Source organism: Nematolebias whitei, chromosome 10 (genome assembly GCF_014905685.2).
Source record: "Nematolebias whitei isolate Nwh7 chromosome 10, NemWhi1, whole genome shotgun sequence".
Classification (NCBI taxonomy): Eukaryota; Metazoa; Chordata; class Actinopteri; order Cyprinodontiformes; family Rivulidae; genus Nematolebias; species Nematolebias whitei.
In genome coordinates this window covers 30,425,487-30,449,890 of record NC_056507.1, presented here as the reverse complement: position 1 = coordinate 30,449,890, position 24,404 = coordinate 30,425,487, and the positions used below count along the sequence as shown (strand labels likewise).

Genomic DNA, 24,404 nt, shown 5'->3' with positions numbered 1-24,404 from the left:
CACTGGCTTGAGCTTAGCTACCTGCCGCAGTTGGAAGAAGCTTCTCTGCAGAACCGAACTGATCTGTTTGTCGAACTTAAAAAGCATCTCAACTGCATCTCAAAGCATTTCAACAGGTAATATGAACTCTTTAGGTAAGGAATTTATGTGCAAAATATAGTTTGTTTTCCTAAAATAACCTGAAAAAGACATAATGGATGCACATCTGCCATCACATGGGTGGCACAATATGTCTGTTCAGCCTGAGGGACAGTGTTTGTGAAACTCAGCGTACTGAAAGGCATGTGTCCCTTCTGTCTCAGTCCATCCTAAATGAGCTTGTGCCCATGAAGGTGACGTGTCTCTTGATGTGATTGTCTCCCTCTTAAAGCAATAATAGTTTTGCTTGTTTATGAGTGTGTTCATTTGTCTGGAACAGCAGGAAAATAACCAGTGGACTGATTTAAAAGGAACCCTCAGAAAGTAACAATTTGATGTACATCTGCAACTAATTACCTTTGAGAGACAACCCAGCTCAAGACAGCCTTTTAGATTTGAAACATTGGATGCATTTGTTTCTCTTGAGACTCTTTGGTGCAGTTTTTAAAAATGTTGCAAAGTAGCTTGTAAACATGACGACATCATGTCTACTATTATGTGATTAAAAAAAGTAATTTTTGATTATCTGTATGTGTGAAAGGTTTCCCTGGTCCCCCTGGTCCACCGTGTCCTACCTGTTGTCCCACTGACGTGAGAAACACGACCATCAGCGCGCACGTTCATCAAACCACCGTTTCAAACGGTACAAACTTGGACACAAAGAGAACTTTTGTATCCTTATGCAAAGATAAGAAACTAAAATGTAAAAGTATTACTTAGGCTTTACCCAAGATTTAAAGTACATCAAGTGAAATTTGAAATATGCGAAATATGTTTAATTGTTTATTGGAAAACAGAACAAGTAGAAATAAAATTGTTTCACCTTTATGTAGCGTATGAAATGACTGCAAACAAATAAAACTAGTGACAAATTCAGAAAGTTAAATTCTACTTAATTTCAGGCAAAAATCCTAAATCATGTTTGTTTCTTTATTTTATTGCTTTATTGAGTAAGTCATTTATGCTTATTGTCTATAAATGTTCTTTATTTATTTACTGAATTTTAAATTTAAATACATTTTTCCTTATGTGTTTGAGTTTAGAGGAAATTTATTTAGCAAACATGTAGACCTTATTTGAAAACACATTTTTTTAACAACTTTCACGATAAGATTGTAACCAGGTTTTCTTTTTGCTGTTTGTATGAAAACAACAAATGTCTTTCTCCTCTCAGACACACGGACAGCTCGAAGAGACGAAAACGTCAAAAATGATTCGAATGGTAATAACTCCGTGAAACACAAACTGACAATAAAATTATAAAAATGCAGATTTCTCTTCAGCACTCAAAGTATGGTATTTTTGTTTCATCCTACAGCGTTACCTACAGTAAGCTCAAGTGACAGCAGTGATGCCTTCAGTGGCAGCAGAAATGTCACTGAACGCACCACGACAGAAGGTAATAATACATTTATTTGTTTTTGGGTTAAAATTAATCAGTTTAAATACCACACATCTGTTAAAAGAACATTTTCTCCCCTCATATTTAAATTTTACATTTATCACTGTTTAGTTTGGAGTTTTGAACTATTTAAATTTATTATTTTTACATTTTTCAGAGTTGGTATCGCCTCGTCCAGACTATGAACATACGGCCTGGATTGGCACCAGCTCAGAAACAACAGAAAAAGATAACAACTCATTAACAGGTTAATTAAGAAGCTTATTTAGAACCCAGTTAAATGACTTTTTGAGTTATTTACTCACAAATTAGATCTTGATTTCATAAAATCTCCTTGTTTCTTTTAATTCTCCTATTAGTTCGACCAACAGCGAACCCAGACGTCATAGGCAGAGGTCCGTTAAACATCACAGCCTTTGAAGAACGTCGTCATTTTAAAATCGGTACGCAGCCATTCAAGTGGCAGAAAAACACTCTGCCAGCAACATTTTGTTTTATTTGTGAACAAACCTTTTCAGTTTTTATGTGTATTCAGAATCAGAATCGCAGGCAGCTGAAAACAATCAGCTGAACGATACCAACTCTGAGAGACGTCTGCACACAGAGGCCGACTCCGGTAAATCCCTGACAGACCTCACTTTGAGTAAAGAAAAGCAAAACACCATTAACTTTTTTATTTTTCTAGACTCAGTAATGAACACCAGGAATGTGACAGAGGAACCGATAAAGGTTTTATCAGGTTAGAGCTCTTCTGCTTCTGGCTCTAAGTTTGAATTCTCTTCTTTTTGTTTTAGATCAAGTGTGTTTAAACGTAACCTCTAACATTTGATCCATAGTTCTGCTGGATCTGCACCAGAACACCGAGGCCTTCAATAACAGCAGAGACTATTTTAATTCAAGCCTGAAAATGGGTAATTTTTATTTGACACAACTAAAATGTTTGTGAACATTTCTCTTCTCATCATAAAGTCTAATCCATATTTCTGTGCTGTTAGTAGACAAACAGTTTCAAACATTTTAGTTCTTAATAGACAAGGGCCCGCATTGAAAAGCCACAAAAATTATTCTTTAAGATTTAAAAAAAAAAAAATCTATATATTAAAAAAACAGATATGTGATGTGTTGGGATTTTAAAAGCAACATTTGAGGTTCGAGGTTCATCACAGAAGTAAAAGACTAAACTGAAATGGAAATATTTCCCAACAAGTAATTCATAAAATCATTTTGTATTTTTCTCTCTCTTTTTTTATTTTTTCAGGACCACAAACTCCACCATCTGAAGAAATGAGAGATGCTTTTAATGTTTCGGACTTTATCCATTATCTAAACACAGAAAAGGAACCGGGTAAACCATCAAAACTGTGGTGGCATTGACATTTTAAAATGTCATAATTTAATCAATTCTGTTTATTTGTTCACATGTTGAGGACAAGAAGAATTTTATGAGGACGTCACTCACGGCACCTTGAAAGACTTTAACATGGACAATGTCACAGAGGAACTGGCAAAATTACTACCTGGTAAAATCGATGCTTTTGGCTAGAAACGTCAACCTTTCTTCTTTATGTCTTTTTAGATTAAACATGTTTAAAGTTGTTGACTAACGTGTCATTTTATTCTGTAGTCCTCGTGGATCTCCTCCAGAACAGCGATGCCTTCAGAGACGTCAGAGACTTTATTGAATCAAGCCTGCAAAATGGTAAAAATGTACTTTAATATTAAATATACTGCAAGCCTGAAAGGTAAAAAATAATTTCTAAAAGTAAATGCTTAAAATCAACATATGTGGTGTTTCAGCTGAGACTGAGAAGATCAGAGATGCTTTAAATGTTTCTGACTATGAATCATTTAAATGCAAAACTAGATGTTAGTCAGTTATTAAAACTGTGGACAAAAACCTGGACTCAAACTTCATCCATCCATCCATTATCTTTACCCGCTTATTCCATTTTGGGTCACGGGGGTCGCTGGTGCCCATGTCCAGCAATCACTGTGCGAGGGGCGGGGTACACCCTGGGCAGGTCGCAAGTCCATCAGAGGGCCACATAGAGACAAACGAGACAAACAACCATTCACTCTCTCACTCACACCTAGGGACAATTTAGAGTTACCAATCAGCCTAACATGCATGTTTTTGGTCTGTGGGAGGAAACCGGAATACCCGGAGAAAACCCACGCATGCACGGAGAGAACATGCAAACTCCACCCAGAAAGGCCCCTGGACCGGGGTTTGAACCAGGGACCTGCTTGCTGAGAGGCAGCAGCTCTACCAGTTGCGCCACCGTGCTGCCCTGGACTCAAACTTATTGTATTTAATTTAAAACGTATGTTTATTTTTTTTAGGAACAGAAGGCTTTTATGAAGACGTCATTCATGGCACGCTGAATGACTTCAACACGGAAAATGTTACTGAGGGAATGTTTAAATTATTATCAGGTTAGTTTTCTTCTGCTTATGAATTTTCCTCATTTAGATGACTCGACCCAATTATTTAACAGCATTTTTTAGAGTGTGTGGTGCTTTTTTTTTTTTTTATAAACAAGGATAATGTGGAAAAATTGTAGCAACTACAGGAGAATTAAGTTAATGAGCCACATGATGGCTTCTGTGGTTAAAAAATAAAAGTGTGGGAGAGAACTTGGAGAGGTGGAGGTGTGCGATTGAAAGAAAAGGAATGGAAGTCAGACATCGTAAGACAGATGTGTGTGAATGAGAGGGAGGCCGGTGGAACAGTGAGGACTTCAAGTACTGAGAGTTGAGTGTCCAGGAAAATGTGGTGAAAAGAGAGTCCAGGCAGGATGGAGAAAAGTTTCAGGAGTGATGGATAAGATTATGTACGAGATCATCAGAGGGACAGCACAGGTTGAACAACTGGGAGATAAAGCTAGAGAGGATGGTTTGGACATGTCCAGAGGAGGGACAGTGGGTATACTGGTAGAAGGATGTTAGAAATGCAGCTGCCAGGAAAAAGACAAAGAAGAGACATATGGATGAAGTTAGAGAGGACGTGGAGATAGTTGGAGTGAGGACAGAGGATGCAGAGGACAGAGATGGAGGAGGACTCGCTGTGGAGACCCCTGAAGAGGGAACAAAGAAGAAGAAGATGTGTACTTAGATTAAATGTGGTTGAACTTATTGTCTAACATGACATTTTATTTTCTAGTTCTCATGGATCTCCTCCAAAACAATGATGCCTTCAGAGACTTTATTAACTCCAGCCTGCAAAATGGTAAAAAGTTGTTTTATATCTTATACTACAGAGAGCCTGAAAGTTAGACAATAGGCCTTGGGTCTAAAAATACTGGAAATGTCACAAATAGTTTTTAAGTGTATTTTATTTATTTATTTATTAACTGTAGTACCAGGAAGACAAACTGTAAATAATATCTAAATGCATGACATCATCATATATGTGTGTGTTTCAGCTGAAACTGTGAAGCTCAGAGATGTTTTTTATGTTTCTGACTATAAGTCATCTAAATGCAAGAATGGAGCTCAGTCAACTTTATCAAAACTGTATTTAATTTAATTTTGTTTGTGTTTTTTTTAGGACCAGAAGGTTTTTATGACAATCCCCTTCATGGCACAGAAAATGTTACAGAGGAATTGGTAAAATCATTACCAGGTATGATCTCCTCTGCTTTCAGATAGAAACTTTACATTTTCTTTTTTATGTTTGAGATTAAATGTGTAAAACAATTTTTATCTAACGTGTCATTTTATCCTTTAGCTCTCATGGATCTCCTCCAGAACAGTGATGCCTTCAGAGATATCAAAGACTTTATTGAATCAAGCCTGCAAAATGGTAAAAATGTTATTTTAAATTTAATAAATGTGAAACATTTCACAGTGATGCGTGTATATGAACAATATTTCTCTTCACATTTATGAATCTTATCAAAATACTTGGCTAATTGCTGATTGTTATTATTGATTTAAAGCATAAAGGATGAGATAATATGACACACTTCTAAAATCAGCAAAAATGTCTCTAAGATTCTTCTGTTTTGAGTTTATCCATTAAATATTGTTGCGTATATTAGTGTTTTTAAAGATGAATTTTCTTCTTCCCCAGAAATACCAATTCTACATTCAGATGAGATCAGAGATGCTTTAAAAGTTTCTGACTTTATCCGTCATCTAAATGCAAAAATGGAACCTGGTAAACCATCAAAAATGTGGTGAAAAAGAAAAAAATAATAATAATCAAGTGTTGACTTTATCAAAACTGTTAATTTATTCTGTTTAAAACATTTTTTTAGGAAAAGAAAATGTGGATGAAGATGACGTTTACATCATCCTGAAAAACTGCAATGCAGAAAATGTTACAGAGGCACTGATAAAGTTGCCAGGTTGGATTATTTTTTCTGCTTTCCGCTATAAACTTTGAATTTTGTTCACATATTTTACGAATATTTAGATGAAATGTGTACAATCTTAATCTCTCGTCATTTGATTCTGTAGTTCTCCTGGATCTCCTCCATAACAGTGATGCCTTCCGTGACATCAGAGACTTTATAAAATCAAGCCTGCAAAATGGTAACAATGTAGTTTTATATTAAATGTGCTATAGAGAGCCAAGAAGGCCTATGGGCAGTCATTATCAGAGGCGTCATCAACGCCATAGAGGCTCTGAGGCAACAAAGAGCATTGTTGTGGTCGGTAATGACTTCTAAGCTTCAAAGCTGTCTACTGTCGCCAACACCGTGAAACATATTCTTGGACCATATCATACCTGAGGCACTGATACGGAATGATTCCCCTGTAAAACTGGAAGGATGAGACATCTGCAGTCTTCACTTTCTGATGATGGAGATCTCAGGACTGCACCAATGATCAAGCCATTCAACCAAAGAACATAAACCTCGTGAGTTGATATCGTGGCATGGAGATTAGCTTTGATAAAACCACAACCGTGGTTTTTGGTAAAGAGGAGTATGTTTTAGTGAGCTTCAGGGAGACAGAACTCCAACAGTTTGTAGAGTTTCTTGGTTCTTTGTTCACATCAGAGGACAGCTCAGTTAAAGACGTCAAGGATAGCCAAAGCCACCAGTGCCCCGGCAAGACTCACACTTGTTTGGAAGGACAAATCGGTGTCTCTGGCTACCAAAGTTAGACTCCTAACTTCTTCCTTCCTTGTCTGCGCTCCAAAAACCTGGACTTTAAATGCTGAGATGGAGAAAAGAATATGCACATTTGAAACGACCTGCTCGACACTTGCTTCAAGTCCACTGCTCCTCCCACACTACAAATACTGAGATCCACTGTAGAGTCCTTGTCGTCACTGGAGATCATAGCTCCTTCCTAATGCAGACTAAGAAGAGGAACTTGAAGTGGTTTGCTCGTGTAGTGAGGCCCAAGAAACCCACAAAATGTGGCGTCGTCCTCGACAATCAGAAGATGACATCTGCAGCTGAACTCTCTTTCCATATCTTCAACCATCCTGCTGAGGATCAGCCAAGGTGGAGGCTGCGTGATGTTTGCACTGCCCCAGTGGCACTAGGAGAAGGAACTGATGACGACGATGATGAAAAGTTAAATAGAACTTGGGTTTAAAAGCAGTGGAAATTCCTCTGATACAAAAAAAAAAAAAAGAAAAATGTAAAATGTGTTGTACAGTATTTTATATTTTCTAAATGTATTTGTTTATTTTGAAAAGACGAATGTTAGATTTGTAGTTACCTGTAATAACAGGAAGATAAAGTGAACTATACAGATTTTACAAGAACATGTGCATCAAATCAACATCTATGAGTTTTTGCTGATACGGAGAAGATCAAAGTTTGATCTTTATCGATCATCTAAATGTAATCTGTTAAAACTGTGAAAAAATACCAAGTGATTTTTTATCAAAATCCTATCATTCAATTAATTCTGCTTGTTTGTTTATTTATTTACTTTAGGAGAAGAAGATTTTCATGAAGATGTCAGTCACGGCACCTCAAAAGACTTCAACACAGAAAACGTCCCTGAGGGACTGGAAAAAATATTACCAGGTTGGATCTCCTCTGCCTCCAGCTGTAAACTCTGAATTCCCCTCTTTTATAGATTAAATGTATTTAAAGTTGTTGTCTAACGTGTCCTTTTATTTTGTAGTTCTCATGGATCTCCTGCAGAACAGTGATGCCTTCAGAGATGTCAGAGACTTTACTGAATCGAGCCTGCAAAATGGTACAAACGTCGCTGTGGAGAAACAAAAAGCATAAACTTGATCAAAACTGCATTTAATTTATTCTGTTTTAACAACTTAGGGAAAGAAATGTTTGATGAAGATGACGTTTACATCATCCTGAAAGACTGTGATGCAGAAAATGTTACAGAGGGACTAATAAAAGCACCAGGTTGAAGCTCCTCTCCTAAACTTCCAATGCTTTCTATCTTTTTTTTTATTATCTTTATTATTATTGAATAAATAGTCCTAACTGTTTGAAAGAACATGATTTAAAAAGTCTAACTTGCAATTTCATTTCCCAGTTCTACTGAATCTCCTACAAAACAGGGATGTCTTTGATGGCAGCAGAGCTTTTGTTAAGTCCAGCATGAAACGTGGGTCAAACTGTCACTCTGTATTTGATGTGTGTGAAAACTTTCACTGTGAAACTTGTATTTGAAGATTTCGTCTCTTTTTTGAAAACTATCATTAGTACTTTGTTGTAAGTTGACAATCCACAAGTTTGAAGTTTTGTAAACCTCAGTGATTCTGATTTTTTTATTAAAAAAAAAAAATGTATACTCTGTAATATAAACTGTGAAAAATGTCCCCTCAAAAATGCATACAATTTGAGTTTCGTCCTTAAGTTACAACAGAATGCAACAGCTCACTTTCTTCACTTAATGTACTTTTAGTTTTTTCAGCTCTTCTTGTTGAATCATGTATTTATTTATATTTTACAGAACCACCTTCTCCACACTCAGCTGGAAGGACTAGGGATTCTTCGACTGCTTCGGACTCTAACAACCATCTAAATGCAAAGTTGGAACTAGATAAAGGTAAACCATTGAAACTAGGAAGAAATATCACATTCTGACTTAATGAAAACTACGTTAAACTGAACTTTTGTTTTAGAGACAGACAATTTTCCTGAAGATGTCAGCCATGGCTCCTTGAGTAGTTTAGAGACTAAAGAGGTTACAGAGGAACCTATAAAACATTTAGCAGGTATCATCACACTTATCTCATAACCTTTAAAGGGATGGTCAGGTCATTTTTTTATGTTATGTGCTGTCAATAGGTGGTACCTTATCAGCTGTGACATTAATTTTAAAGCATGGAGTATTTAAGAAAGGGCAGAAGCATTAACAAAGCTTGATGGTGTGTCCGTTTTCTCTTAAACAAAATTGAAAACATCATGTCGTTTTCTTTGGGCGCTGCCCACCATGTTGTACTCGGAGCCAGAGGCTGCGCTCCAGATGTGTGGCGTACCTTCAATACAAAAGTCCCGTCTACACAGCTGTCCATCTTGCTGATAGGCTGTTACGCTGTCAATCACAGTGTAGCATGACACTTTTCTTAAAGCCTCAAAATCGAATTGAAACTAAACGTGTTAAAATCTGTATATTTGATTAATCAGCAGCAAAAGGTAAGAACTACATGATTCATCATAAACCAACACATGAAAGAAATTATCTGAAGTGTTTTTTTGGGGGGTGGGGTGAGTTGTCGGAAAAATGTCCTATTTATTTACATGGAAGGACGGGACTTATTTATTTTTTCTTCAGCTGGCCTATAGAGGCACTTGTCCACTGTGGCCTCAAGTTCCACTTCTCTCTAGTTTTAATACATCTAAATGGGCAGATCTCTTTGTCCAGACTAGGCTAATGGTTAGCCAAATGTATGGTTTTAAATAGTTTTTCAGCCGTATATTCCAACTTTTTCCTCAAAAAACGCATACAGTTCTGAAAAAATACTACAAAGTACAATAGTAATAATAAAACTCTGCTTTTCAGTGACACAGTTGTTGGAAAAAAGGGATTCCCAAAACAACCGGGTGTACACTTCATCATATTTATTTACAAAGCTTTAGAGAACAGCCAGCAATCACAGAAGATCAATGCTTTCACCTGTCTGACTCTCTGACACATTCTGACTTCTTGAACAGAAAAAAATCAATTTTGTAGAAACTTCCAGCTGCCAGGCCACAGCTCATCCCCGCCCTGTCCGGCTGTTATCAGAAACACAGCTACAGCCAGAAGCAGGAGTAAAATCTGGGAGTCAGCAGCTCTCAAGGGATCTCAGATGAAAGTCCATGTAATTATATCAATCACCTTGTGGTTAATAGAATTATCTCTTGCTGCACCTTTACTGACCGGTCAGTAGCATTCAGTAACCTCTCAGCACCATCTTTAGCCAAAGACTTTTGCCTTTTTCTTCAGACCGTGATTTTTGACTGAAGTTACATCAGATAAAGTACTAGCCATTGATAACTATTTAACAAAACAGCGCTTAAAAAATGACGACAATCCCTTTAAAATCTTCCTTGGTTGCTTGCATTGAACCTGCGTTGCATGTTTAACGTGCCTTTTCACTCTGCAGACCCACTTGAAGTGGACTTTTCCAGCAGTGCCCTCAGTGGCAACAGAACTGTGAATAAAGCATTCATTAAAAATGGTAACGTCATCACAACTGATCATCTACTCACGTTTTCCATCTGTTGAATCGGTACCAACATGTTTATTTGAATGTTATGTTTATTTCTTTAGAGTCGCCGTTACCAGATGGAAACAACAAAGATACTTTCAACACCAATGACTCCAAGAAACATCAAAATAGAAAAAAAGATCCCGGTAAGTAATCATAGTTGTCAGTCAAAATCAATTTTTATGCAAGACCTGGTAATACTGCAGTTTATTTTTCCAGCTATATGAATTAATTTAGTGACTGTGTTGTTCTCAAACAGAAAGAAAATGCCAAGCAGAACACAAACAGTGCTAAAAACCATAAAATCTAACTAAAGTCTGAGTAAAAGTACTCTGGATATACTATATATGTTAAAAAAAAAATTTCACCAAACTTCTAAAAGTATTTTCTAGCATTGAGAACATTTGATCAGGATGCTAACTGAATTATACTTAAAAAACACAAGTACTTACAGAACATCAGTGAGTGTTCCCTTTTTTTTCAGATTTGTATTTTTATGTCACAGCCTCTCCGTCTGCAGACGGGGGTCAAAGGAGGAACACTTTGAACAGCAGCGGGAGCAATTTGAACAAACAAATGAAAAGTGGTGAGAAACTGTCCCGTGTTGCAGTCCAAGCTGTTGTTGAACAGATACCTTTATTTTTCTTTATATTATTAAGTCTGCACATCAATCTGAACATACCTATTTAATAAAATCAGAGTAAACGTCATATTATCACTGGGATTTATTATTTCACAAATCAAATATTACTGTATGTCAAAATGAAATAAGCATCTTTTTATTGATATTTTCCTTCAGACTCGTCAGATTCGTTGCAGACGACCTACAATACAATCAACGCACCTACCCCTGAGAAGTGGACAAAAACAGGTGAAAGCATGTCGTTGAACTCGGCCTTAAATGATCAGAGCTCTGTAAAGATCTTGAGCATTCTTACGTTTGTGCTTATGTCCAACTAGAATGTGGCATTGAAGCCATCACATGCTCAGAGAACTCCACCACAATGCAAGCCACTTTTGGAGCCTGGATGTTGGACGCATCCCGGCCGGAGGAAGATCGATTCTGGTTGGCTGAGCATTTTTCAGGTGGTTCACGAGGCAGCCATTATTTTCTCAACTCGGTGAAGAGTTTCCCTGATTTACCGTAACGACGTTTCTCCACCAGGTCGAATTTTGCGAGAGTTCAAGAACATTTCGGCATTTCCAAATGCAAACCACAAAATTATTGATCTCCAGAAGTTCTACCAGGGCTGTGGTCACGTTGTCTACAGAGGAGCGTTTTACTTCCACAATGGAGGAACGAACCAGCTTGTAAAGTGAGTGTTTTTACGCTTCGTTTGTTTTAAATGCATTAAAACTGCTGTTTTAACTCTCTGAAAAGGATAATCGATCTCTGTCCCAGCACCTTTTTTTTTTTATCAGTGTTTTTCTTTTACAGGTTTGCCTTGAACACACGGAGAATGACCACTCTGGTCATGCCGTACAGCAGATATCACAACCTGAATTATCTCTTCAGGAACTCAAAGACATATTTCAAGTTTGCTGTGGATGAAAACGGCCTGTGGGTCATCTTTGCCTCAAACACAGGCGATAAGACCATGGTCGCAAAGCTCGACCCAGTCAGCTTCACTGTGGAGTCCATCATTGACACGGCCTTCCCCACAGATAAAACAGGGAATGCTTTCATCGTGTGTGGCGTGCTGTATGTTACAGATCCTTCAGACCGGGTTGTGACGTACGCATTCGACTTGCAGACACAGATTCTTCTTGATGCAAATTTTGCTTTAAGGCAAACTAATGACATCATGGCTATGCTGTCGTACTATCCCTACACAAACCTTCTGTATATTTGGAAGAACAGAAGCGTGAGCACCTGCAGAGTTAAACTCAAACACGCCTAGAAAAGAAACCGTCGTGAAATCTCAACAGTTTTCTATGTTTTTAAAAAGTGACTTAAATCTGTTTTTATTTTATTTTATTTGTTTTGTTGCAATGAACGTGTGACCTCCAAAATACCGTATGAGTACTGAAGATTTACTGACATACAGGTGAATCTGAAAAAAAATTAGAATATGGTGAAAAAGTTTTTGTCCGTCATTTCAGAAAGTGAAACTCATAGTTTACATAGATTCATTACACAGAGTGGACTCTTTCAAGCCTTTATTTCTTGTAATTTTGATGATTATATCTTACAAATAATGAAAAAACAAAATTCAGTGTTTCAGATAATTAGAATATTCCACTGGTTTTGGTAGCTTTGTCAGTGTGGTCCGGTGCTGAGTCCTGCTGGAAAATGAAGCCAGCATCTCCATAAAGCTCGTCAGCAGAAGGAACCATGAAGTCTCTAAAATGTCCTGGTAGATGATGTGTTGATGTGGACTTCAGAAAACCCAGTGGACCAGAACCAGCAGAGGACATGGACCCAAACCATCCCTGACTGGAAACTTCACTCTGGACTTCAACAACATGGATTCTGTGTCTCTCCACTCTTCTTCAGACTCTGGGACCTTGATTTATAAATGACATGAAAATTTACTTTCATCTGGAAAAAGGACATTGGACCACTGAGCAACAGTCCAGTTCTTTTTATCCTCAGCAGGTAAGATGCTTCTGATGTTGTGTCTGGTTTAGGAGTGGCTGGACTCGAGGAATGAGACATTTGTAGCTCATGTAGGAGTTAATCAGCTGATCAGGGTGAGACACCAGGAGTTTACAATACTGAACCTCTTCACAATATTCTAATGTTCTGATACACTGAATTTTGGTTTTTCATTGTTTGTAAGATATAATCATCAAAATTACAAAAAAATAAAGGCTTTAAACATTTCATTGTCTGTGTAATGAATCTGTACATGTTTCACTTTCTGAAATGATGGACAAAAAAAACACTTTTTCACGATATTCTAATTTTTTTTAATCTACATCTGTAAACCTGTTGATTGATTTGACAGACATCACAAACCAAGTCTCATTTTATAAAAGTTAACAGAGTAAAAAAATATATGTTCATTTTACAAATAGTGTGAATTAAAAGGTTAGTAAAGATGAAGAACAGTTGTATATCTACAATTATTTGCCCTTTTGACACATAATGTAACCAAAGGCATAATGGAATAAAGAATATTAAACTTTGTTTTTAAACAAAATGTAAATATATATTTTTTAATTAAAATATATAACAGTTCAGAGGAACTAAAACAAAAGCTTCACAGTTTTTATAAGTAAAACACAAAGCCTCACACAACTAAAGCAAAGTTATCATTTTAAATGCCAATAGTTTTTTTGTGTTTTTTTGTGTAAATATACAATTATTATCTGTTGTACACATAAGGAAGTGATCACCAATAACCCATACTGTGGTTCGAACTTTATCAAAACTGGATGATGACACCAGTATAGAGGGAGACAGTGGTTAGAAGGGCAAAAATCAAATAAATCATGGCATTTGTGATGGAAAAAAATAAATAATTAAATCAACTTTACAACCTGTTACACTTACTGATTTTTTTAAACCATCCTTTTGGTTTTTGGGTTGTCCCTTTAAAAAAAAAAAAAAAAAAAAAACTCAACTGATTTTATTTGTTTTGGGTCAAATGGGTGTCAAGTTATCACTGCCCAACAAAGGAAAGCTCATCTGAGTGAGTCCAGGGAACAAAGTTTATGTGTATAACACTGTCATGTCAGTCTTCTGGTTTTTCTGGTTCTGCTCTTATGTTACATGCTGCTCTCTCTCGTGTTACAAGCTGCTGTTGTTGTACTAAAATAATTTTAGTTTTTCTGGTGTAAAATTAAACGCAAAGACCAAAAAGGTTTCAATCAGCTTATTATTTTTGCTTTATAAACAACAACAAAAATGTGCTTGAATATAAAGTGCATTTTAATAATTGTTTAAAATATATACCTCTAATTCAATCTCTTATATTGAAAAAAACAACATATTTTCAGTCAATTTTAATGAAATAGATTGTTTAAAGTGTAATTAAATGTACAAGGTAAAACATACTAAATCAGCTGTTTCATTTATGTATTTATTTTTGCAGACTATCTTACTATTTTTTCCCACTATATTACTTCTATGCATTCCTCATAAAGATTAGGAATCCAGCCTGTTTTTCACATGATCCTTGATTTATAAACAAAGTAAAGACAAAAGTGATGATCAATACGGGCACTCAGTACTCATGATACAACTTGAATCCACCCAGTGAGTACTAATCAAAACGATTAGTTAAATATTAATCAGTCTAAAGAGAACTACACACAGTCTTCTATCAATGTTAATAGAATTGCTTTAAGTAAATTTTACGTTTTAACATTACTAGTGGTAATAAAAATTGTAAAATATGTAAGCATCCATTTATTAACTAATTTATCTGAGTGAAAACTTAAGTACAGTAATTTAAACAGTATTTAACTCCAAAAACCATTTGTACAGTGATAATTTCACAATACCTACGTAGATAGTTCTATTACGAGATGTTCCTGAACGCCTCAGGTTTCGTCATTTGCGTTAGCAGATCTCAAAGTATCTGGATGCGTGTGGACCACAATGAACACGAATAGAGCCTCCATGTTGCTGTCGCCGTCAACATGATTAAACATCGTCTGGTAGCGTCTGTTCTAACAGGGAAGGCTAGTTATAGTTAGCTAGATGTAACCGAGTTTGTACCAGCAGGCGTTACGTCACTTTAGGTCGTGTCCCACCTGGGAAATAACGGCCTAAAGGAGCAAACTCTTACTAGTTCATACAACAAGCCATATGGTACTAGTGTTAGTCACCGACCTGCCAAACAAGTATAGTGCGACAGCTTAGTGACTTAGCATATTTTTCCCGAAGGTGCTACCAAAACGTTTTCATCGTGCACTGTGAGTAAAACTATCAAACTAGTTAAATGTTGCCAGTTTTACTATTATTGTGCTTTAGAATTACGGTACGTTAGTTTGAAATGTGACGTCCTTGTGCTTCGCCGGTTGTTTAGCATTAGCTTGGTGCTCGTTGGGCCTAGCTTTAGGTAGCTAGCAGTGACCCGTTCAATAGCAACATAGCTTTAGTTTGTTTATTTACTGACAGAGTGAGCAGGAGTTTAGGTAAAGAAGTATGTACGGTACAGTTCATGATTTAAAAAACTGAACCTCCTCCTATGAGCAGCACTGACTGTAGTTTTTGACTATTTATCACCTGTTTTTCTTAAAGCTAGCAGTGACGTTGAGGTAAAATGTGCAAGGTTTTCAAGTAGTGCTTTGATATTTTTGTTTTGGGCAGTCAATTTTCAGCTTTGTGTTTCGATTACTTTTAGCTGTTTTCAAACAATTCTAAGAGTTTACATTTCAATTAAAATTTGTAGGATTTGTTGCCCATTAGATTCAGATAAATACATAAATGTGGCAGATGGTATTGAAACATACAGGGCTTCTCGTACACATGGAACTTGTGTGTTTCAGTGTTTTTATAATATATCAATCAATCAATCAATCAATCAACTTTATTTATATAGCACATTTTAAAAACCACAAGGGTAGCCAAAGTGCTGCACAATAAAACAATAAAAACAAACAAGACAATAAAAACATACAAAGCACAAACAAAGAAACATAAAAACCATTCACATACCAGTTTCACAGCACATACTAATATAATTATATTTTTATACAGTTTTCTAATATCTAAATATTATACAGTAACATCTGAGGAAAAATTATTTTATTTAAAGTCACAGAATCAAACAGTATTTGGCCTCACTCCAGTCTATTGCTTCTTGCTGACAGCTAACAGATGTTAGCTGCTTGTCTCCCCTTCTGTAATGCGTTTAGTTATTGTTTGTTTTCAGGATATTCAGACACAAGGAGTGATGTCCTGTACGTGCACCTCAGCTGTGAGATTGTTCCTTAGCACCGCTCACAGAGGTAAGAAAAATAACACATACCTGTCTTCAAGCGTAAACTGTGTGACATCTGCCCTCACTAACCCACATTACTGTTTATTACAGTCATGTAGCTCTTGTCAGCAGCAGGTGGAAGTTGGAAGTGGAGTTGGGTAGCTATAGATAGGCCAGCCCTATTACATCACATCACACATCTTTCTGTTGTGTAGGACAGTGAGAGTGTGTAGTATTTTGTTGTTTGTAAGCTGGAAAGCACCAAGTTGAGTTATGCTCCTATGATGGAGAAAAAAACGTGTATACTAGTGTGTGTGATACTAATAATTTTAAAGTTAACAAATGTCAGACTAGCAACTAAATGGTTAGGTTTCATGTGTTAGAGTAGATTTGACACATCCTGTCACAGATTTTCTCCAGGAGTGAAATTAAAGCATATGCTCCTGGTTTTGCAGGACTGTCATGCACCCGAATCCAGCTGTTTTCTCTGAGTCGTCAGGGCTCTCGGGAAACTCCTTTTCATCCACGGGTGTGTGTCAGGTCGTTTTCAGACACCTCTGTCTGTTACGCAGCTAAAGATGGGACAACGAAAGACGGCGGAAATGATTGCGGAAAGGTAAACTCTTGAAAGCTAAAACTCATTTTCAGCCGTTGTGGATGACAATTTTTTTACTTGTTAAAGGAGTTAATAAGTATACTCTAATGTTGTCTTTATTATTATTTTTTTAACATAGAAAAGTGTCAGTGAGGGAAAAAGACTGTCTGGTTCTGGAGGATCAGGCAAAGGGGGAAGCCAGTTACGCTGCCCTAAATGTGGAGACCCCTGCACACATGTAGAGACCTTTGTATGTAAGTACATTTGTTTGTTTTAGCCAATAATAATATGTTTTTTAATAAAAACTAAAGACACTAGTTTTGATTGTGAAATAATCTAAAAAACATCCAAGTTTTCAGGAATTACCACTGCCAATAGAAGTGTAGGCGTTAGTTTTTTGCAACATTACATAAAAAAAAAATTGTTTGACGTTCACTTGTACATCTGAACAGTTCTCCATCAGTTTGTCAGAATATGGCATTAATCTGTGAGTCTGTATGTGTTTTTGTGATTAGAGCAATTCACCGACTTAAACTTAGGGGCTGCACTAGATAAACTATCGAGCAAACACAACGCATAAATATGCACCATAAACAACCACGAGAGACGTGGGTTTCAGTGTTGTCCTGTGACAATTTTCAGCTTTGTTTTGCAACTTTACCGTCGTGTGAGCTGATTAGTTGCTGCTTACAGGAGCGTCTCGGACGATTAGATGACAGATTTAGGCTTTGTCTTCCACATTCTAGAGTAAATATTGTCACCTTCACTAACTTACCTCAAACACAGGCAGTTTAAGCAAACAGGATTTAGCTTTTTTCTTTGTTCTTATTGTACATAAAAGCAACAATTAAAAGTTGAAAATAATTTGGACACAGCTTTTATTACAGCTGTAAAACATAAACCATCAGGTTCACTAGAAAATAATAAACAATTCCAGTGTTTTGAGAGCAAACAAATCACTCTAAAATTAGAAACAGCAAGGACATGCATGCAGGCATGCTCACTTTTATTAGTGCCTTTTCTCATTAAAGGTGACCTAAGTAGTATTTCAGTTTTGACGTGAACTTGTTTAAATTTGAAAAATTTGAAACTTAAAAATTTGAAACTACGAAAGTATTTATTTATTGTTGTTGTTTTAAAAATGTTTGCAAGTGTTGCTCTAAATTAGATTTTTGCTTGTGTCCTTTTGTAGCATCAACACGGTTTGTCAAATGTGAGAAGTGTCATCACTTTTTTGTGGTCCTTTCGGAAACGGACTCTAAAAAAGGGCTAAACAAAGAACCAGAATCTGCTGCGGAGGCTGTGAAATTGGCGTTTTCACAGAAACCACCTCCTCCCCCCAAGAAGGTAAGACATTTTGAGCTGGTGACACAGCTGCCAAAATATTCACTTGAACTTTTGAACATGTAGTTAAATCTTGTAAACTTTTTTTGTTGGTTTTAGATATATGCCTATCTGGACAAATATGTTGTTGGCCAGTCTTACGCTAAAAAGGTCCTGGCAGTTGCTGTGTATAATCACTACAAGCGCATCTACAACAACATCCCTGCAGGAAGCCGACAGCAGGTGGAGGTGGAGAAGCAGCCGTCTTTGACACCTCGTGGTCAGTGCTTCTGTTTTTTTCCCAACTTTCTTGTCTTATTCCAGATTTTATGTACATTCAACAAGCAAACCAGGCTGTCATTGTAGACTTATGTGCAAAGTCCTGTAGTGCATCAAAAAAAAGCACAATTTCAAGCGATTCAACAAAATCTGTTTTGCTGCAACACACTTTGTCATTTGTTGCGTCGTTATTATTGGCTCTTACAGAAAATATCCAGTTAAATCTAATGGTATTGTAAGTTCAAGGTCACTCAAGAGTGCATGCATTAACAATAAAATGTAAAAAAAAACAACTAAAAAAAAACTCATATTGACCAACAGCCATTAAACTTTTTTATTTTTAAACGTAGGAGTTCATGAATATCAATATCGGGTATCTGCTCTAATACTTTGAACATACACCCACACTATCCATCCATCCCTCCATTTTCTTCCGCTTATCCGGGGTCGGGTCGCGGGGGTAGCAGCCTAAGTAGGGAGGCCCAGACTTCCCTCTCCCCAGCCACTTGGTCCAGCTCCTCCGGGGGAATCCCGAGGCGTTCCCAGGCCAGCCGAGAAACATAGTCCCTCCAGCGTGTCCTGGGTCTTCCTCTGGGTCTCCTCCCGGTGGGACGTGTCCGGAACACCTCACCAGGGAGGGGTCCAGGAGGAATCCTAAACAGATGCCCGAGCCACCTCAACTGGCTCCTCTCGATGTGGAGAAGCAGCGGCTCTACTCTGAGTCCCTCCCGGATGATCGAGCTTCTCACCCTGTCTCTAAGGGAGAGCCCAGACACCCTGCGAAGAAAACTCATTTCAGCCACTTGTATCTGAGATCTCGTTCTTTCGGTCACAATCCAAAGCTCATGACCATAGATGTGGGTGGGAACGTAGATCGATCAGAAAATTGAGAGCTTCACCTTTTGACTCAGCTCTCTCTTCACCACGACAGACCTGTACAGCACCCGCTTCACTGCAGACGCTGCACCTATCCGCCTATCAATCTCGCGCTCCATTTTTCCCTCATTCGTGAACAAGACCCCAAGATACATGAACTCCTCCACTTGGGGCAGGACCTCCTCCCTGACCCAGAGAGGGCACTCTACCCTTTTCTGGCTCAAGGCCATGGCCTCGGATTTGGAGGAACTGATCTTCATCCCGGCCGCGTCGCACTCGGCTGCAAACTGCTCTAGCGAAAGCTGTAGATCACGATCTGATGAAGCCAATAGGACCACATCATCTGCAAAAAGCAGAGACACAATCCTAAAGCCACCAAAACGGATCTCCTCAACAACTTGGCTGCGCCTAGAAATTCTGTCCATAAAAGTTTTGAACAGAATCTGTGACAAAGGGCAACCTTGGCGGAGTCCAACTCTCACCGGGAACAAGCCCGACTTACTGCCGGCAATGCAGACCAGGCTCTGACACCGGTCACACGGGGACCTAACAGCCCGTATCAGAGGGCCCGGTACCCCATACTCCCAGAGTACCCCCCACAGGGTTCCCCGAGGGACGCGGTCGAATGCCTTCTCCAAGTCCACAAAGCACATGTAGACCGGTTGGGAAAACTTCCACGCACCCTCCAGGACCCTGCTGAGAGTGTAGAGCTGGTCCAGTGTTCCACGACCAGGACGAAAACCGCACTGCTCCTCCTGAATCCGAGGTTCGACTACCCGACGGACCCTCCTCTCCAGAACCCCCGAATAGACTTTACAAGGGAGGCTTAAGAGCATGATCCCCCTGTAGTTGGAACACACTCTACGGTCCCCCTTTTTGAATAGGGGGACCACCACCCCGGTCTATCATTCCAGGGGAACTTCCCCCCGATGTCCACGCAATATTGCAGAGTCGCGTAAGCCAACACAACCCTACAACATCCAGAGCCTTAAGGAACTCAAGGCGAATCTCATCCACCCCTGGGTCCCTGCCACCGAGGAGCTTTTTAACCACCTCGGTGACCTCAGCACCAGAGATTGAAGAGCCCGACCCAGAGTCCCCAGGCTCCGCTGTGGAAGACGTGCCGGTGGGATTGAGGAGGTCTTCAAAGTATTCTGCCCACCAACCCACGACATCCAGGGTTGAGGTCAGCACCACACCACCCCTACTATAAACAGTGTTGGTGGCGTACCCCCCCCCGAGATGCTGGATGGTGGACCAGAATCGCCTCGAAGCCGTGCGAAAGTCACCCATACTAAAAGAAAAAAAATGTTCCAATACCATATAATGCAGTTTGAGATACCTAAAATTTTAATTTAATTGTCTGTAGAGTTGCTAAAATTTTAAACTTTTTAATTTACAGTCCATAATTAGGCATCCTTTAAGATATTGATCAATATTTAAACATTCTGGGTTGCAGGCTCATTGCTATATGAAGTAGGACTGACCACTCTTTTTATCATCTTGTTATTATTTTTGTTTTAATTTTTGACAATGACAAATACATTTAAAAGTACTGTGAAAATTATTTTGTTTTTAATTTATATAAAAAAAATCTCTGGTAAAGTGCTGGTAAAACACTTTGTTTCAGTCTGGTTAAACTGAGGCTGTGCTGAAAATGTTCTTCCTCAAATGGGAGGGCGACACGAAGCGTTTGAGACCCACCTTATGCACGTGATGCAGTCGTGTAAAATAGTTTTAACTTCAGTACTGAAACCTGGATCTCGAGCATTTCAATAAATTTAATCTATATAAATAACTGATGTCCTTCACCATAGCTGGACTTGAATCATAATCTGTATTATTTGGCATTTGTTCAATAATTCTAACGCAGATGAACAAACTTCTTTTAAGGGACTGCATTAACATTGTCAGAGTGATAATAATAAATGATAACATTGATTTAAGCACTCTGATCCTCTGCTTGTAGAGCTAGAGATGAGAAGACGAGAGGATGAATACAGATTCACAAGTAAGTGACTGACCTCCTTACTGTTATCTGACTGACTGTATTTTTTTTTATCAGCAGTGACGTATGTCAGAAAACAATCAGTAGGTTTCTGTTTTGTTCTGTTTTGAGTTGTACAAATGCCAAAATGTACAGAACACTGTGACTCCTCAGACCTGTCCTGGCTCTTTTGGTGAAATATATCTAAATATTGTGATTTTATTACCTTTAATTTCCTTTTAGTTTAATATTGTTTGTAGAGTCTGACATTCTGAAATGCATTTTTTTTTAATGTATTGTCCAATAAGAAGTCTGTCATTAATAGGTATATCTCCATCCATCCATTATTTTTTACCCGTTTCTTCCATTTTGGGTCACGGGGGTCGCCAGTGCCAGCAATCACTGTGCGAGAAGCGGGGTACATCCCGGACAGGTCTCCAGTCCATCACAGGGACACATAGAGACAAAGGAGACAAACAACCATTCATTCTCTCACTCACACCTAGGGACAATTCAGAGTCACCAATCAGTCTAACATGCATGTTTTTGGACTGTGGGAGGAAACTGGAGTACCCGGAGAAAACTCACGCAAGCATGAGAAGAACATGCAAACTCCACCCAGAAAGACCCCAGGTCCAACCGGGGATTGAACCCAGGACCTTCTTGCTGTGAGGCAACAGTGCTAACCACTGATCCATCGTGCTGCCAGCGCTGAGATAATGGACAGTAGTACCATAGTAGAACCTGTCTCCATTGCTCTGTCGGTGTCGTTACAAATGTGTACTTGGAATGTATTTGTCAATATTTTTAATCAAAACCGTGCATCTAAACAAATATTTACCAGCTATAAACTTGAAATTAGCCACTGGTGGTGGTATTGTCCACATTTCTTTGTGTTGATCAATATAATGACACCAATAATACTCCAAATCCCTTGCTTGCACCATTATTTACAACTCTGCATTATCATGCGTTAACCTGACTTTCACCGACCCAAGACATTTACTTTTAACCTTACGTAATCCAACACAAGTTCTGGGTCAACTCATATGAACTTTGTCATATGGGCCATCGTTACCAACCAGAAAAAAAGGATAACAAGGAAGCCCTTATGACCTACATTCAGACTGTTGCCATGCTCAGGCAAGCTGACTCTTGTAATCTCCTCTGGCACTGATCAAATGTATTTTTAGCTCATACTTGGAAAATGTCACTCAGAATATTTCCACATGCCAGTAAATTAATGAGTTACTTGTTTGTATAACAATGTCTCAGATATTTGTGATGGCTCTATATTGTTACTTGTCACTCAGTTCAGATGTGTGGCTTGTTGTTGCAGAGCTGCTGCAGATTGCAGGGATCAGCCCTCATGGAAATGCTCTGGGAGCGACCATGCAGCAGCAGGCGAGCCAGCAGCCGCTTCAGGAGAAGAGGGGTGGAGAGGTCCTGGACTCCATGCACTCAGACATCAAACTGGAGAAGAGCAACATTATACTCCTCGGTCCGACCGGTTCAGGTTTGTGTTTTCTCAGTTTTCAGTGCGGTGTCGCCGTGCCAAGTTTGTGGTTTGTTTGCGTTATAAATGTGCTAAAAGTTATTTAATGATGGTTCTTTTTTTTTTTTTTTTTTTTAAACAGGAAAAACATTATTGGCACAGACACTGGCACGTTGTCTTGATGTTCCATTTGCAATCTGCGACTGCACCACTCTGACTCAAGCCGGATACGTGGGAGAAGACATCGAGTCGGTCATTGCCAAACTTCTGCAAGACGCCAACTACTCAGTGGAGAAGGCACAGCAAGGTGGGCGGAGGGACTACAGTTAATAACAGGAGCAGAGTCTCTCCATATGTTGGGGCAGAACCAGGAGTAAATGGTCAAATAGAACCAGGTCTACCTAAAAATTCAGTTGAGATCATAAAACACAGATGTACACAGTCTGTAGAGCTACAGTGAGCACAGATTGAACACAGCAGAGTTTGCCGCTAAAGTCACCACGTTTATCGTGTTTCTTTTATGTGGTATATTTATTAGCAGCCAACCTCAGTTAATAAACCTAAATATTTCGTAGATTAATATTCCCACTTTAAGGTTGTGCAAACAAAAATATATCACTATGACACTTTTTATATAAAGACACCCAGCTCTGACAGTATCTGAATTCGAGAGCTGTTTTCCATTTGATGAGATTCTGACTCGGCTCCGGACGGTTTCCCTTCTCGCTTGTTTCCTCTCAAACACTCCTTTACATTGTGAGGTCTGTCCTCAAAGAGGCACAAGTCAGAGGAGAGTGAGCATTTAAAGCTGAGTGAGCTGTGACCAACACTACGCCTTTAAAGTCTGCAGCTCCAAACAGAATTATTCAGTAAGGTTTAAAGTGTGGTACTTGTTGTGTTTTGACTGAAACATGTCACACAGTAAGTTTGACACTTTGTGTTTAAAAAAAGATGCAGTATGTCTTCTTTAAAGGCAGGGTCTGTTTGGTTACAGTAAGACCTGATTCTAACCATGGTTGTCCTGTCCTCCTGTGTCACGCTGCAGGTATTGTGTTCCTGGATGAGGTTGATAAGATTGGCAGCGTGCCTGGAATCCATCAGCTAAGAGATGTGGGCGGAGAGGGAGTTCAGCAGGTCAGTTTTTACCCAGATTGCTTAAACAAATCCGGTGCAACATAAAATCTACAAAATACATCTTTAGTCATTTTGAAATTGTTGTTTCTGTTGATGTGCTTGTAAAAAGCATTTAGGACTAAGAGGGGATTGCTGTTTTTAATTATTTATTTACTTGTTTATTTGTTTGGACTCAAATATATTAATTTTAAGGAAAATTTCCAGGTTGTCCAGAGGACAACCTCTTGACAGAATCTGATTGTCTGCAACTTTTTTACAATAAATAAGCCAGAAACTCTCAAGAACAATGTCATTTAAAAAGTATATAGCACATATACTAAGTCTACTAAATACAAATGTTCTGAGTGACGTGCTGACAGCTGCTGAGTGGCAGATTCATTCAGGAGCTGCTCCAGAGGAACGTCCTCATTCTCCTCCTCATCTTCTTTTATGTCGTCAGACTTTATGAGAGGCACTCGCAGCGTATTTAAGGCTCAGGGATAAAACAGAAAAAAACTTTTGACTGAAATGTTTTCTTCATCTTAAGGTTCCCCAAATACCCCCAGAACCACACATTTGAGAGATTTTTCCTGCATACTGGACTTTTCTCAAAGGTTATCATAGAAAGAGGCGTATACTGTGTACATGACCTTAGTAAAAGTACACAGTATACTGTGTACAT

At 38.4% G+C, this 24,404-nt stretch overlaps 2 protein-coding genes across 3 annotated transcripts in view; both read left to right on the top strand.

Annotated features, from left to right (window-relative positions):
- The first annotated feature begins 3,229 nt into the window (after window positions 1-3,229).
- On the top strand, window positions 3,230-12,292 carry LOC119416350 (olfactomedin-like protein 2A). The gene is made up of 17 exons (XM_037683583.1): window positions 3,230-3,239; window positions 5,616-5,702; window positions 5,803-5,892; window positions 6,005-6,079; window positions 7,444-7,536; window positions 7,637-7,711; window positions 7,792-7,881; window positions 8,015-8,086; window positions 8,435-8,530; window positions 8,607-8,699; window positions 10,074-10,148; window positions 10,241-10,324; window positions 10,663-10,764; window positions 10,978-11,049; window positions 11,139-11,264; window positions 11,344-11,494; window positions 11,617-12,292. Exons 2-17 carry the CDS (start codon window positions 5,693-5,695, stop codon window positions 12,077-12,079), a joined length of 1,767 nt encoding a protein of 588 aa, XP_037539511.1. The 5' UTR covers window positions 3,230-3,239; window positions 5,616-5,692; the 3' UTR covers window positions 12,080-12,292.
- Window positions 12,293-14,833: 2,541 nt separating this feature from the next.
- Window positions 14,834-24,404, top strand: part of clpxb (caseinolytic mitochondrial matrix peptidase chaperone subunit Xb) — a 13,393-nt gene continuing 3,822 nt past the window's right edge. The window contains exons 1-10 of one of the 2 annotated variants that reach the window (XM_037683563.1): window positions 14,834-15,044; window positions 16,007-16,082; window positions 16,510-16,670; window positions 16,789-16,903; window positions 17,842-17,996; window positions 18,093-18,252; window positions 21,097-21,138; window positions 22,454-22,630; window positions 22,752-22,916; window positions 23,655-23,743. In XM_037683563.1, coding sequence (XP_037539491.1) covers window positions 16,028-16,082; window positions 16,510-16,670; window positions 16,789-16,903; window positions 17,842-17,996; window positions 18,093-18,252; window positions 21,097-21,138; window positions 22,454-22,630; window positions 22,752-22,916; window positions 23,655-23,743 — 1,119 coding nt within the window. In that variant the 5' untranslated portion in view covers window positions 14,834-15,044; window positions 16,007-16,027. The remainder of the gene's footprint in view (window positions 15,045-16,006; window positions 16,083-16,509; window positions 16,671-16,788; window positions 16,904-17,841; window positions 17,997-18,092; window positions 18,253-21,096; window positions 21,139-22,453; window positions 22,631-22,751; window positions 22,917-23,654; window positions 23,744-24,404) is intronic. The other variant, XM_037683564.1, reaches the window with a different exon arrangement.

Excerpts from the sequence above, each read along its gene's own strand:
- LOC119416350 (XM_037683583.1), top strand. Across the intron at positions 7,882-8,014 it reads GGGACTAATAAAAGCACCAG|TTCTACTGAATCTCCTACAA; the intron begins GTTGAAGCTCCT and ends TTCATTTCCCAG. Across the intron at positions 11,495-11,616 it reads GGAACGAACCAGCTTGTAAA|GTTTGCCTTGAACACACGGA; the intron begins GTGAGTGTTTTT and ends TTTCTTTTACAG.